At 48.2% G+C, this 16,012-nt stretch overlaps 1 protein-coding gene across 1 annotated transcript in view; it reads left to right on the forward strand.

Annotated features, from left to right (window-relative positions):
• LOC132391013 (START domain-containing protein 10-like) overlaps positions 1-16,012 on the forward strand; it is a 63,486-nt gene that overhangs the window by 41,098 nt on the left and 6,376 nt on the right. Inside the window, exon 5 of the mRNA XM_059963615.1 lies at positions 9,342-9,394. Coding sequence (XP_059819598.1) covers positions 9,342-9,394 — 53 coding nt within the window. The remainder of the gene's footprint in view (positions 1-9,341; positions 9,395-16,012) is intronic.

Raw genomic sequence — 16,012 nt, forward strand, 5'->3', positions numbered from 1 at the left:
GCTTGGGAATTGAACCCAGGTCGCTGGTGCTGTAAACCATTGTGCTAGCCACTATGTTACCGTGCCACCCCATATTGGTGCTTGGCACTGAAGCACAATCAATTCTGGTATGTTTCACACACTGCCAATAAAGGGATTCAGTTTCTGATCAGAAATATAACACTGAGAGAAAAGAATTTCTAAAGGAAAAGTATCTTAAAGATTGACTTCATTTGTCATATTTAAAAAAAAATAGAAACATAGAAAACCTACAGCATAATACAGGCCCTTCGGCCCACAAAGGTGTGCCAAACATGTACTTACTTTAGAAATTACCTAGGGTTACCCATAGCCCTCTGTTTTTCTAAGCACCAAGTACCTATCCAGGAGTCACTTTAAAGACCCTATCGTGTCCACCTCCACCACCGTTGCCGGCAGCCCATTCCACGCACTCACCACTCTCAGAGTAAAAAAACTTACCCCTGACATCTCCTCTCTACCTACTCCCCAACACCTTAAACCTGTGTCCTCTTGTGGCAACCATTTCAGCCCTTGGAAAAAGCCTCTGACTATCCACATGATCAATGCCTCTCATCATCTTATTCACCTCTATCAGGTCACCTCTCATCCTCCGTCACTCCAAGGAGAAAAGGCCGAGTTCACTCAACCTATTCTCATGGGGCATGCTCCCCAATCCAGGCAATATCCTTGTAAATCTCCTCTGCACCCTTTCGATGGTTTCCACATCCTTCCTATAGTGAGGCAACCAGAACTGAGCACAGTACTCCAAGTGGGGTTTGACCAGGGTCCTGTATAGCTGCAACATTACCTCTCGGCTCCTAAACTCAATCCTACAGTTGATGAAGGCCAATACACGGTACATCTTCTTAACCACAGAGTCAACCTGTGCAGCTGCTTTGAGTGTCCTTTGGACTCAGACCCCAAGATCCCTCTGATCCTCCACACTGCCAAGAGACTTATCATTGCTGCCATCATATTTGACCTACCAAAATGAACCACCTCACACTTATCTGGGTTGAACTCCATCTGCCACTTCTCAGCCCAGTTTTGCATCCTATCGATGTCCCGCTGTAACCTCTTGACAGTCCTCCACACTATCCACAAAATCTTTGTGTCATTAGCAAAGTTACTAACCCATCCCTCCACTTCCTCATCCAGGTTATTTATAAAAATCATGTAGAGAAGAGGTCCCAGAACAGATCCCTGAGGCACTCCACTGGTGACTGACCTCTATGCAGAATATGACCTGTCTACAACCACTCTTTGCCTTCTGTGGGCAAGCCAGTTCTGGATCCACAAAGCAATGTCCCTTTGGATCCCATGCCTCCTTACTTTCTCAATAAGCCTTGCATATTTATGTTGAAACATACGGTGAAATGTGTCATTCGTGTCAATGCCTAACTCAGTCCAAGGGTGAACTGGAGCAGCCCGCGAGTGTCACAATGCTTCAGGTCCCGACATTGCATGCTCACGACTTACTAATCTGGAGTTTTGGACTGGGAGAGGAAACCCACGTGGTCTCCGGGAGAATGTACAAACTCTTTACAAACTGTGGCGTGAATTTCACCAGTCACTACACTACTGTGATGCTGTTTCTGAAAGGTCTTCTGATTCCTGTACCTCCTCCCTGATGGTAGGAATGAGAAGAGGACATAGAAACATAGAAAACCTACAGCACAATACAGGCCCTTCGGCCCACAATGCTGTGCCAAACATGTCCTTACTGTAGAAATTACCTCAGGTTACCCATAGCCCTCTGTATTTCTATTCACATGTCCCAAATGGCAAGTTTCATTAATGATGGACCCCACCTTTTTGAGGATCACCTTTTGAAGACGTTCTAATGATGGGGAGGCTGGTGCTCCCCATGATAGGGCTGGCAGATTTTACAACCCTCTGCAGCTTTTTCCAAACTTGTGCAGTGCCCCCTCATTACCAGACAGTGATGTAATTAATCAGAATGCTTTCCATGGTAAATTGGTAGAAATTTGCTGGAGTCTTTGGTGACCAACCAAATCTCCTCCAACTTCAAATGCAGACCAGTATATAGACATAAAATGATTATAAATTACAAAGACAAATAGTGCAAAATAGAGGCACAATGAAGGAATGTTGATAGGCCATTCTGAAATCTGATGGCAGAGGGGAAGAATCATTGAGTGTGTGTCTTCAGGCTCCTATACCTCCTCCCTGACGGTACCAATGAGAAGAGGCCATGTCCTGGGTGGTGACGGTCCTCAGTGATGGATGCCGCCTTCTTGAGGCATTGCCTTTTGAAGATGTCCTGGATGCTGGTGAGGCCAGTGGCCATGATGTTTACAACTGAGTTTACAACTTTCTGCAGCTTTTTCCGATTCTGTGCAGTAGCCCCTGCAGACCAGACAGTGATACAAACAGTTAGAATGTTTTCCACAGTACGATCTGTAGAAAGTTGCTGAAGTTCAAAGCTTAAAGTAAATTTATGTCACTATATACAACCCTGACATTCATTTTCTTGTGGACATACTCAATAAATCCATAGAATAATAACCATAACAGAATCAATGAAACACCATACTAACTTGGGCGTTCAACCAGGGTCAAAGATAGCAAACTCTGCAAATTCAAAAAGAAAGAAAGAATAATAATAAATAAAAAGCAATGAATATCGAGAAGATGAGATGAAGAGTCCTTGAAAGTGAGTCCATAGGTTGTGGGAACATTTCAATGATGGAGCAAGTGAAGTTGAATGACCTTATCTCCTTTGGTTCAAGAGCCTGATGGTTGAGGAGTAGTAACTGTTCCTGAACCTGCTGATTTGTATCCTGAGGCTCCTGTACCTTCTTCCTGATGACAACAGTGAGAAGAGAGCATGTCCTGGGTGGTGGGGGTCCCTGATGACGGATGCTACTTTCCTGCAACAGCGTTTCACGTAGATATGCTCAGTGGTGGGGAGGGCTCTACCCGTGATGGACTGGATTGTATCCGCTACTTTTTGTAGGATATTCTGTTTGAGGAGATTTGATGTTGAGGAAATTTGGTGACATTTCAAATCTTCTCAAGTTCCTAACGAAGTAGAAAGGGGGTCTGCAGGCTAAAGACCAACATCAGAAATGTAAGCTAGGACCTAGGACCAGATGACACAAAAAGCACTCTGGTTGTCTAATCTTCCTGTGCTTCTCAGCTCCAGCATGGGCACTGAATCCCTCGCATCAAAATCACTTGTCACTTCCTTCACTCCATAGAGAAGGGGCCTAGCTTGCTCAACCTTTCCATATAAGACATGCTCTCTAATCCAGGCAGCTTCCTGGTAAATCTGCTCTGCACCCTCTCGAAAGCTTCCTCATCCTTCCTATAATGTGGTGACCAGATCTGAACACAGTGTGGTCTAACCAGAGTTTTATAGAGATGCAATATTACCTCAAGGCTCTTGAACTCAGGCCCCTGGCTAATTAAGACCAACAGGTTCTTTTGTGGTCCAATCAGACCACAGAAGATCTAATCTGGTTCTAAAGGGAGTAGAGGTAACCCAGACCAATAAGTCTTACTTCAGTGGTGGGCAATTTGTTGGAGAAGACGTTGAGAGGCAGGATTTATGAGCATTTGGAGAGACATAATCTAATTAGTGATAGTCAGCATGACTTTGTCAAGGGCAGGTAATGCCTTACAAACCTGATTAAACTCTTTGAGGAAGTAACAAAACACATTGGTGAAGGTAGAGCAGTGGATGTAGTGTATATGGATTTCAGTAAGGCATTTGATAAGGTTCCCCTGTGAGGCTCCTTCAGAAAGCAAAGAGGCGTGGGATCCAGGGAGACCTTACTTTGTGGATCCAGAATTGGCTTGCCACAGAGACAAAGGGTGGTTGTGGATAGTTCGTATTCTGCATGGAGGACGGTGACCAGTGGTGTTCTGCAGGGATCTGTTCTGGGACCCCTCGTCTTTGTGATTTTTTATAAATGACCTGGATGAGAAAGTAGAAGGGTGGGTGAGTAAGTTTGCTGATGACACAAAATTTGAAGGTGTTGTGGATAGTCTAGAGTTATCAGAGGTTAGAGTGGGACATCGACAGGATGCAGAACTGGGCTGTGAAGTGGCAGGTGGAGCTCAATCCAGAGAAATGTGATGTTGTTCATTTTGGTTTTGAATACAGAATATAATATTAATGGTAAGACTTTTGGCAGTGTGGAGGATCTGAGAGATCTTGGGGTCCGAGTCCATAGGTTGGCAGTGTTGTTAAGAAGGCTTATACTGTGTTGACCTTCATCAACCTTGGGATCATGTTCAAGACCCAGGAGGTAATGGTACTGCTATGTAAGACCTTAGTTAGACTCCACTTGGAGTACCATGTTCAGTTCTGGTCACCTCACTACAGGAAGGATGTGGATACTATGGAGAGGGTGCAGAGGAGATTTACAAGGATGCTGCCTGGATTGGAGAGCATGCCTTATGAGAATAGGGCAAGTGAGCTTGGACTTTTCTCCTTGGAATGATGGAGGATGAGAGGTGACCCGATGGATAAGATGTTGAGAGACATTGATCGTGTGGATGCCAGAGGCTTTTTCCCACAGCTGAAATGACTAACATGGAGGGGGGCATAGTTTTAAGGTGCTTGGAGGAAGTTACAAGGGGGATGTCAGAGGTAAGCTTTTCCACACAGAGAGTGATGGGTGCATGGGATGCACTGCCAGTGACTGTGGTAGAGGCGGATACAATTGGTTCTTTTAAGAGACTCTTAGATAAGTACGTGGAGCTTAGAAATATAGAGGACTAGGTGGTAGGGAAATTCTAGGCAGTTTCTAGAGTAGTTTACATGGTCAGCACAACATTGTGGGCCAAAGGCACGTAATGTGCTGAAGATTTTAAGAAGAAAAAAATCGACACAGATGGAGTTAGTGTGAACAATTCGGAGAGGAGAAGGAGAAGCTGAGTCAGAGGAGTTCCCAAGTCGATTTGGAGAGGTCAAGAACCGCTTCTTTGGCAGCAAAATCTAGTCCCAAAGTGAGTCGTTAGGTAGCTTGTTCTATGCGCAGAATGATTTGCAGGTGAGAGCCCCAGTCTTAATGTCAGGTAAGACTGGATCTTTGGACAATTTAAATGTCAGCCCAGATAGACTGGAAAGGCAGGGTGTCAAGGATCAGGCCAATTTCGTTCGCTTTCGTGTGATGGTCGCTCCTCTCTTCATGACACTGAGGCTTTGAGACTGCCCCTGGCTGCTGTGCTTCGTGTCTGCGAACTTTACAGCGATTTGCCCTGCTAATATGATGAACTAGTACCAAGGGTTTGGGCCTACTCCAGACAGCTCCAGCGACTTAGATCCGATTATTCAGTTTGGTTTGGAATGCTGTTATTGTTACTCACTTCTATTGTTGGCATGATTTGTGCTTTTTTCCTTTCTCTGAGCATTGGGGGTTGGTTTCTAACCGTTTTTAATTAGATTCTTCTGGGCTTCTTGCTTTGCGGCTGCCTGAAAGCAGACAGATCTCAACGTTGTATAATTTATAAAGTCCTTGATAATAAATGTACTTTGAAATATTGAACAGGCAAGGGATTGGGAATGAGAGGGAGATGTGTTGGCCATGGTGAACTGGCAGAGCGGACGTGACAGACTAGGTGACCTGGTTCTGCTCCTAAATCTAATGGTCTGCTAGTCTAAAAGAAGCGGTCCCAACATTAACCCCTGCGCCCCACCAATAGCCACCGGCAGCCAACCGAAAAGGTCCCCTTTATTCCAACTCTTTGCCTCCTGCCAGTCAGGAAATCTTCTGTTCATATTAGTTCCTGTTCTGTAATACCATAGGTCCTCATCTCGTTTAGCAGCCTCACGTGCGGCATCTTGTCAAAGGTCTTCTGAAAATCTAATTAAGCACCATCCACTTACAGAAACAAGGAAATTGTAGGAAATCTAAGCGACTGAATATATAAATATCCGAATAGACATGGATTGATTAAGGATAGTCAGCATGATAGCTCATGTCTGACCAATATTATAGAGTTTTTTGAGGAAGTTACCAGGAAAGTGGTTGAAAGCAAGGCAGTACATGTTGCCTACATTGACTTTAGTAAAGCATTTGACAATTATGGATTATTTTCCAAGATGGCGGTGCGACGCAGCTTGCAGCAACCACTCCGGAGCTGATTATCTGTTATTTGTGAAGCGGGGTGCCGGGCGCAATCATAATCGATTGAAAACAGACGTGGGAGCAGGGGGGAACATCGGGAAATCTCCAGGAAGACCTTCTTTGTTGCTGCTGCTGCTGTGAGGTCCGGGACTCTGCTGGGAAGAACAGGCCCCCAGTCCTCGGGGTCGCGTTGCCGATGGCCGTTGGCGGGGCCGTCTTAATACACTCGGCAGAGGATGATGCTTGGAGAAGCTGTGCCGGAGGGGATGGTTGTCGACTTGGAGGTTCGACGGACTCGGAGTCTGCTGCGGTCAGGTCGCTTTCATTGTGTGCTGCATCTGCGAGGCTGAGTCAGGTGGCGCCATGGAAGTCCATAGCGGGGGTATTCCCTTCTGCCACTGGCGTGGAGTGGCAAGTCTGTCGGGACCTTGGGGACTTGTGGAAACTGTGTGGTGATATCTTTTGAACTTATAGTCCTTTAACATCTTTGGACTATTTTTACTGTGCCCATGGTCTGTTTTTTTTAATCAATTATGCTATTGTTTGCACTGTTGTAACTATACGTTGTAACTATGTGGTTTTGTGCAGGTCTTGTAGCTTTAGTTTTTGGTCTTGTTTTTGTCCGGTGGGATTGGAGCTCCTTTCCGGGAAACGTGCTAAGACGGTAGCGCAATATTAATACGCAGCAGCCTCTCCGGACTCTGGATTGGGGATTGCCAAACGTTATGTGGATTTTCTGGTGTAGTCTGTTTTGTCATGTGTTTTTGTGATATCATTCTGGGGGAACGTTGCTTCATTTTTTAACTGCATTGCAGTTGTGGTTTCTAAATGACAATAAACTGAATCTGAATCTGAATCTGACAAGGTCCCGCATGGGAATCTGGTCAAGCAGGTACGGTCACTTGGCATACAGGATGAGGTAATAAACTGGCCTTGTGGAAGAAGACAAAGGCTGGTAGTACAGGGTTCTGAATGAAGGCCCATGACAAGTAGAATCCTGCAGGGTTCGGTGTTTGTCATCGATATCAATGATCTGGATCATAATGCGGTTAACTGAATCAGCAAATTTGCCATTGACACCAAAGACCGAGGGTGTATTAGGTCTTTATTCTTTGGAGTGTACAAGGTTGAGGGGGGACTTGATAGAGATATTTAAAATTATGAGGGGGATAGATCGAGTTGACGTGGATAGGCTTTTTCCATTGAGAGTAGGGGAGATTCAAACAAGAGGACATGAGTTGAGAGTTAGGGGGCAAAAGTTTAAGGGTAACACGAGGGGGAACCTCTTTACTCAGAGGGTGGTAGCTGTGTGGAATGAGCTTCCAGTAGAAGTGGTAGAGGAAGGTTCGATTTTGTCATTTAGAAAGAATTAGATAGGTATATGGACAGGAAAGGAATGGAGGGTTATGGGCTGTGTGCAGGTCAGTGGGACTAGGTGAGAGTAAGCGTTCGGCATGGACTAGAAGGGCTGAGATGGCCAGTTTCCGTGCTGTAATTGTTATACGGTTAACACTCCATAAGCCTTCTTAACTACCCCATGAAATTATGTGTTAACTCTGAGGGATCTGTGGTTGTTGACCCCAAGGTTCTTCTGTTCCTCCACTCTGACAAGAATCCTGCCAGTAAAACTGTTCTCACCTTCAGGTTTGACCTTCCAAAGTGAATCACTTCACACTTTTCCAGGTTGAACTCCATCTGCCATTTCTCAGCCCAGCTCTGCATCCCATCAATGTCCTGCAGTAGTCTACGACAGCCATCTACATTATTCACAATACCGCCATCTGCCTGCTTTCCATATAGAACTTTCCAAAGTACAAGTTCAGCGAGGTTGTAGTTGAGCAAAGGGCCTGACTCAAACCTTCAAAAGGTTTCTCACGAAGAAAGTATCCATCTGCTAGGATGTTCCTTCTTCTCATTGCTACCGTCAATGAAGAGGTACAGGAGCCTGAAAACACACACTCAACACATTAGGAACAGCTTTCTCCCCTCCAACATCAGGCCAATTTCATTTGCTCTCCTTTGTAACTCTCTATAGTATCCACATCCTTCCTGTTGTGAGGTGACCAGAACTGAACATGGTACTCCAAATGGTCCATGAACACTACCTCACTGTTTCAAAAACGAAAGGTTGTGCAGGTGCTGGAAATCTAGAGCAACACACACAAAATGCTGGAGGAACTCAACAGGTTTGGCATCATCTATGGAAATGAATGAACAGTCGATGTTTGGACCACGACCCTTCATCAGGACCTCTCTATTTTGCTTTTTCTTTGAATTATCTATTTATTTTCCATCCTTATTGTAATTTATAGTAATGTTCATGTATTGCAATGTACTGCTGCTACAAAATAACACATTCCATGACGTACGTCAGTGATATTAACCCTGATTCTGGTCCTGAACTGTGTCACTCTAACACTAGGGGAAACCCATGACAGAATGCAGAATGAACTGTTATGGTTACAGAGAACGTGCAATGCAGGGAGATTATAAGGTGCAAATTCATAACGAGGTTGATTGTGAGGTTGAGAGTCCATCTTATTGGTGGAACCATTCGGAAGTCTGGTAACAGTGGGGTACAAACTGTCCTGAGCCTGGTGAGACATGCTTTCGGGCTTTTGTATCTTCTGTCCGATGGGAGAGGGGAGAATGTCCGGGGTGGGAGAGGTCTTGTCTAAGGGAGTGAGCAGTGTGGGCAGAATGGAGCGATTCAGGGTACCTAGTGCACCCCGACTCATTCCTCCCCAATTCCATATATCGGCCATCTCATACCTGATATATAGTCTCCACCCGAAGAGTTCCTTTGATCTTCAACCCTCTTGAGTTCCACCAGCTGTTTGTATCTTCCACTATCTCCAGCTGTGTCTTGTGCGGACATGTTTTTAACCCTTTCCTCTCTCTCGCACTGCCCCCCCCCCCTCTTCCATCTCCCCCCTCCCCCTCGTGTTTCCAGCACTTTGTTTTAATTTCGGGTAACTCGTCCAGTGTGTTACTGAGGGAAATCGTCCGTTTAGGTAACCTCTGGGAACTCTCCTGTGTCCACCCCGGGAACCGAATGTCCCTTCCTTGTCCGTGGCCTCCATAGGGAGTTCTACACTGAGAGGGGAGGGTCAGCCACTGAGAGTCTGGTACTGGGAGGGCTGAGGTGAGACCCAGAGCAGGGAGAAGCACCAAGACACGTCACTGCTGCAGGTCTTGTTGGTGTTTGAGTTGTTCATTTGTAGTTTCTTTTCTTTGAAGGATCGTTGCCAAAATGGGTGATCAACAACTCCTGGCACCTTCTTGCCCCCAAGGTGAGTACCACACTTACGTAACATTGGGTAACCAACTCAAAAGTTACCAGAATGGAGTTCAACAAGGGAGTCGTTTCTGAGGCTTTATAAGGCGTTGATCAGACCGCACTGAGTATTGAGAGCACTATTGGGCCCTTAATCTAAGAAAAGATATGCTGGCATTGGAGAGGGTTCAGAAGACGCTCATGAGAATGATCCCGGGAATGAAAGGGTTAATGTGTCAGGAGTGTTTGATGGCTCTGGACCAGTAAGAATGAGGTGGGGGGGGGGGGGGGATCACATTGAAAGCTATCCAATATTGAAAGGCCTGGATAAAGTGGATGTGGAAAAGATGTTTCCTTTAGTGGAGGAGTCTCGGACCAGAGGGCGCAGCCTTAGAACTGAAAATGAGGAGGAATTTCTTTATCCGGAGGGTAGTGAATCTGTGGAGTTCATTGCCACAGATGGCTGTGGAAACCAAGTCACTGGGTATACAGTATTTATGGTGGAGATTGATCAGTTCCTGATTAGCGAGGGCATTAAAGGTTACGGGAGGAAGGCAGGAGAGCAGGGTTGAGAGGGATAATAAATCAGCCATGATGGAATGGTGGAGCAGACTCGACGGGCCGAATGGCCTAACTCTGCTCCTTGTTTTATGGTCCAAGTTCAACTCTGATCTGTTTCAACCTACAGACTCACTTTTGAGCAACCCAGAACCTCGGTATTTTTATTGGTATTTGTGCAGTTTAGTTTCTTTTGTTGTTTGTCGGTCTCTGTTTGGGCTCAGCTGGGCCCACAGCTCTCTGCAGTTTCTTGTGATCACGGGCAGAGCAGTTGCCATACCAGGCGGTGACACATTTGGATAGATGCTTTCTATGGTGCATCGAATATAATCTCGTCATCGTCCAACTAGGGGCATTCAGTGCACAAATTGGCCACTGAGTTCCCCTACATTTCAGCATTAACTGGGTTTCAGGAACTACAACATCAGCTGAAGCTGTGAGACAATAGACAATAGGAGCAGGAATAGGCCATTTGACCCTTCGAGCCAGCACCGCCGTTCACTGTGATCATGGCTGATCATACACAATCCTGCCCTCTCCCCATATCCCTTGACTCCGCTATCTATAAGAGCTCTATCTAACTCTTTCTTGAAAGCATCCAGAGAATTGGCCTCCACTGCCTTCTGAGGCAGAGCATTCCATAGATCCACAACTCTCTGGGTGAAAAAGTTTTTCCTCAACTCCATTCTAAATAGCCTACCCCTTATTCTTAAACTGTGGCCTCTGGTTCTGGACTCCCCCAACATCAGGAACATGTTTCCTGCCTCTAGTGTGTCCAATCCTTTAATAATCTTAAGTGTTTCAATCAGATCCCCTCTCATCCTTCTAAATTCCAGTGTGTACAAGCCCAGTCGCTCCAATCTTTCAACATATGACAGTCCCACCATCCTGGGAATTAACCTCATGAACCTACGCTGCACTCCCTCAATAGCAAAAATGGCCTTCCTCAAATTTGGAGACCAGTACTCCAGGTGTGGTCTCACCAGGGACCTGTACAACTGCAGAAGGACCTCTTTACTCCTATACTTAACTTCCCTTGTTATGAAAGCCAACGTGCCATTAGCTTTCTTCACTGCCTGCTGTACCTGCATGCTTGCTTTCATTGACTGATGTACAAGAACACCTAGATCTCGTTGTACATCCCCTTTTCCTAACTTGACACCATTCAGATAGTAATCTGCCTTCCTGTTCTTGCCACCAAAGTGGATACCCTCACATTTATCCATATTAAACTGCATCTGCCCACTCACTCACCTGTCCAAGTCACCCTGCATTCTCATAACATCCTCCTCATATTTCACACTACTACCCAGCTTTGTGTCATCTGCAAATTTGCTAATGTTACTTTTAATTCCTTCATCTAAATCATTAATTTATATTGTAAATAGCTGCAGTCCCAGCACCGAGCCTTGCGGTACCCCACTAGTCACTGCCTGCCATTCTGAAAAGGACCTGTTAATCCTTACTCTCTGTTTCCTGTCTGCCAACCAATTTTTTTTCCATGTCAGTACCCAACCCCCAATACCATGTGCTCTGATTTTGCCTAATAATCTCCTATGTGGGACCTTATCAAAGGATTTCTGAAAGTCCAGGTACACCACATCCACTGGCTCTCCCTTGTCCGTTTTCATAGTTACATCCTCAAAAAATTGCAGAAGATTAGTCAAGCATGATCTCCCTTTTGTAAATCCGTGCTGACTCAGCTTGTGAAAGACTTCACGGAAACAAGAGCTTTCCTTCCCTCTTCATCGGTATTACTTATTATAAGTATTTATTATTACTATTTGTTTCTTTTTTGTGTTTGGACTGTTTGTTTGTCAGTATTTCATTGATTCTGTTGTGTTTCTTTGTTCTACTGTGAATGCCCGCAAGAACATGAATTTCAGGATGACATAACTCCGATAATAATTTTGAGCGAGTTGGTGGTTTTCTCTTGGGAGCGAAGGAGGATAAGAGGCATAGATTGAGTGGACAGCCAGTGACCTTTTCCTAGGATAGAAATGGCTAATGCGAGGGGGCAACATTCTGTAGTGATTGGGGGTATCTGAATCAGAGAAAGGTTTAATATCATCGGCATATGTCGTGAAATTTGTTAACTTAGCAGCAGCAGTACAATGCAATACAAGATAAAAAGTATAGGCGGAGTACGGTTCTTTACACAGAGTGGTGAGTGCATGGAATGCACACCCAAGGGTGCCAGGGTAGGCAGATACATTAGGGCAGGGGTTCCCAACCTTCTTTATGCCACAGACCAATATCATTGAGCAAGGAGTCTGTGGACCCCAGGTTGGGAACCCCTGCTTTTGAGGCATTTAAGAGACTCGCGATAGGCACATGGATGATAGGAAAATGGGAGGAAAGGGTTAGATTGATCTTGGGGTAGGTTAAAAGGTCAGCTTATGATCGTCAGGGCAAAGGGCCTGTATTGTATGGTACTGTTCTGTGTTCTGTGTTCAACCCATCACAACCTGGGATTTGACTCCCGAAACCTGCAGGAGCCATGCCTGAAAGATGATCAATAATTCAATGATGTGGGGTTTCTAGAACACTATTTCTTACGAAAGTAGGGCGGTGGCTCCTTGGCGGAGAGCAAAGGCAGTGGGGGGGGGGGGGCCTTGTAGAAGTTTACGCAAGGGGTGTCTCAGGCTAGAGGGCGTAGGTTTAAGGTCAGAGGAGGAGGACCTGAAGGACAAACTCCTTACAAAGGAGGTGGTGCGCAAACTGGAAAATTGGTTTATTATTGTCAAACTTACGGAGTTCCAATGAAAAATAGTGTTTAGTGTGCAGATCATCCCGTCACATCAGTACAAGGGAAAATAATACGTGAACTGAAAGAATGCAGAAACGTTTATTGTACAAGGAAGTTGCCGGGACTGGAGGAGCTGAGTTACAGGGAACAGTTGAATAGGTCAGGACTTTATTCTCTGGAACATAGAAGACTGGGGAGAGATTGGATAGAGGCGATCAAAATCATGAGTGGTATAGAAAGGGTAAATACCAGCAGGCTTTTTCCACTGAGGTTGGGTGAGACTACAACTGGAGGTCATGGGTTAGGGGTGAAAGGTGAACTTGAAGGGCAAGTTCTTCACTTGGAAGGTGGTGAGAGTGTGGAACCAGCTGCCAGTGCAAGTGGTGGATGTCAACATTTAGGAGAAGTTCAGGACGTGGATGGGAGGGGAATGAAGGGCTGTGGTCCCGGTGGGAGGGGTGGGGAGGGCCATTGTCGCTGTGCAGGTTGATGGGAGTAGGAAGAACAACAATCCAGCACAGACTCAATAGGCCAAATGGCCTGTTTCTGTGATGGAGAACGGACTGTTACAGTGATGGAGAAAGTGCAGTGCTGCAGACTATAAGGTGCAAAGTGATGAGTGAGGACGGTGGGCCGGGATGGCGGGGGAGAGAGGGAGGTGATAGGAAGCTGAGAAGGTGTGCGAGTGAAACCGGAATGGGCCATGGAAAAAGAAACACCGGATGTTAATCAAAGTTAATGCCATCAGGTAGGACACTACTGCTGGAGGTGATTAGGTAATTGACCTGTCAGTCACATTTGTAGCCTATGCTATGGCTTGTGATTGGGCAATACTCCTGTCAATCAGAATTGCTGTGTGGACTGTTGAAGGTGATTGGGAATTTAATTTGTCAATCACACCTGGAGTGTTTATTGTTGGAGGTGATTTAATACAGAGTTACAATGTACAGCAGTCAACAACATCAAAAAATTGCATTTATTTAGCAACTGAAATGCATAAAAGAACCTAAGGAAGCTGAAAGGGTTTTGAGAGGAGGGTGGTGGGTCAGTAGAGAGAGTCAGTGATGGGGAAGAGAATCTGTGGGCTGTGGGAGGGGTTTCAGTGGGTGGGGAGAGTGTCTGTGGGCTGTGGGAGGGGTTTCAGTGGGTGGGGAGAGTGTCTGTGGGCTGTGGGAGGGGTTTCAGTGAGTGGGGAGAGTCGGTGACGGGGGAGAGTCCGTGGGCTGAGGGAGGGGTTTCAGTGGGTGGGGAGAGAGTCCGTGGGCTGTGGGAGGGGTTTCAGTGAGTGGGGAGAGTCGGTGACGGGGGAGAGTCCGTGGGCTGAGGGAGGGGTTTCAGTGGGTGGGGAGAGTGTCTGTGGGCTGTGGGAGGGGTTTCAGTGTGTGGGGAGAGTCGGTGAGGGGGGAGAGAGTCCGTGGGCTGTGGGAGGGGTTTCAGTGGGTGGGGAGAGTGTCCGTGGGCTGTGGGAAGGGTTTCAGTGAGTGGGGAGAGTCGGTGAGGGGGAAGAGAATCTGTGGGCTGAGGGAGGGGTTTCAGTGGGTGGGTAGAGTGTCCGTGGGCTGAGGGAGGGGTTTCAGTGTGTGGGGAGAGTCGGTGATGGGGGAGAGTCTGTGGGCTGAGGGAGGGGTTTCAGTGGGTGGGGAGAGTGTCCGTGGGCTGTGGGAAGGGTTTCAGTGAGTGGGGAGAGTCGGTGACGGGGAGAGTGTCTGTGGGCTGTGGGAGGGGTTTCAGTGGGTGGGGAGAGAGTCCGTGGGCTGTGGGAGGGGTTTCAGTGAGTGGGGAGAGTCGGTGAGGGGGGAGAGAGTCCGTGGGCTGTGGGAGGGGTTTCAGTGAGTGGGGAGAGAGTCTGTGGGCTGTGGGAGGGGTTTCAGTGGGTGGGGAGAGTGTCCGTGGGCTGTGGGAGGGGTTTCAGTGGGTGGGGAGAGTCGGTGACGGGGAGAGAGTCCGTGGGCTGTGGGAAGGGTTTCAGTGAGTGGGGAGAGTCGGTGAGGGGGGAGAGAGTCCGTGGGCTGTGGGAGGGGTTTCAGTGGGTGGGGAGAGTGTCTGTGGGCTGTGGGAGGGGTTTCAGTGGGTGGGGAGAGTCGGTGACGGGGAGAGAGTCCGTGGGCTGTGGGAGGGGTTTCAGTGGGTGGGGAGAGTGTCCGTGGGCTGAGGGAGGGGTTTCAGTGGGTGGGGAGAGTGTCTGTGGGCTGTGGGAGGGGTTTTAGTGGGTGGGGAGAGTGTCTGTGGGCTGTGGGAGGGGTTTCAGTGAGTGGGGAGAGAGTCCGTGGGCTGTGGGAGGGGTTTCAGTGTGTGGGGAGAGTCGGTGACGGGGGAGAGTCCGTGGGCTGAGGGAGGGGTTTCAGTGGGTGGGGAGAGTGTCTGTGGGCTGTGGGAGGGGTTTCAGTGAGTGGGGAGAGAGTCCGTGGGCTGTGGGAGGGGTTTCAGTGAGTGGGGAGAGAGTCCGTGGGCTGTGGGAGGGGTTTCAGTGAGTGGGGAGAGTCGGTGACGGGGAGAGTGTCTGTGGGCTGTGGGAGGGGTTTCAGTGGGTGGGGAGAGAGTCCGTGGGCTGTGGGAGGGGTTTCAGTGAGTGGGGAGAGTCGGTGAGGGGGGAGAGAGTCCGTGGGCTGTGGGAGGGGTTTCAGTGAGTGGGGAGAGAGTCTGTGGGCTGTGGGAGGGGTTTCAGTGGGTGGGGAGAGTGTCCGTGGGCTGTGGGAGGGGTTTCAGTGGGTGGGGAGAGTCGGTGACGGGGAGAGAGTCCGTGGGCTGTGGGAAGGGTTTCAGTGAGTGGGGAGAGTCGGTGAGGGGGGAGAGAGTCCGTGGGCTGTGGGAGGGGTTTCAGTGGGTGGGGAGAGTGTCTGTGGGCTGTGGGAGGGGTTTCAGTGGGTGGGGAGAGTCGGTGACGGGGAGAGAGTCCGTGGGCTGTGGGAGGGGTTTCAGTGGGTGGGGAGAGTGTCCGTGGGCTGAGGGAGGGGTTTCAGTGGGTGGGGAGAGTGTCTGTGGGCTGTGGGAGGGGTTTTAGTGGGTGGGGAGAGTGTCTGTGGGCTGTGGGAGGGGTTTCAGTGGGTGGGGAGAGAGTCCGTGGGCTGTGGGAGGGGTTTCAGTGAGTGGGGAGAGTCGGTGACTGGGGAGAGTCCGTGGGCTGAGGGAGGGGTTTCAGTGGGTGGGGAGAGTGTCTGTGGGCTGTGGGAGGGGTTTCAGTGAGCGGGGAGAGTCGGTGAGGGGGGAGAGTGTCCGTGGGCTGAGGGAGGGGTTTCAGTGGGTGGGGAGAGTGTCTGTGGGCTGTGGGAGGGGTTTCAGTGAGCGGGGAGAGTCGGTGAGGGGGGAGAGAGTCCTTGGGCTGAGGGA

The sequence above is a fragment of the Hypanus sabinus genome, chromosome 3 (genome assembly GCF_030144855.1).
Source record: "Hypanus sabinus isolate sHypSab1 chromosome 3, sHypSab1.hap1, whole genome shotgun sequence".
Lineage (NCBI taxonomy): Eukaryota > Metazoa > Chordata > Chondrichthyes > Myliobatiformes > Dasyatidae > Hypanus > Hypanus sabinus.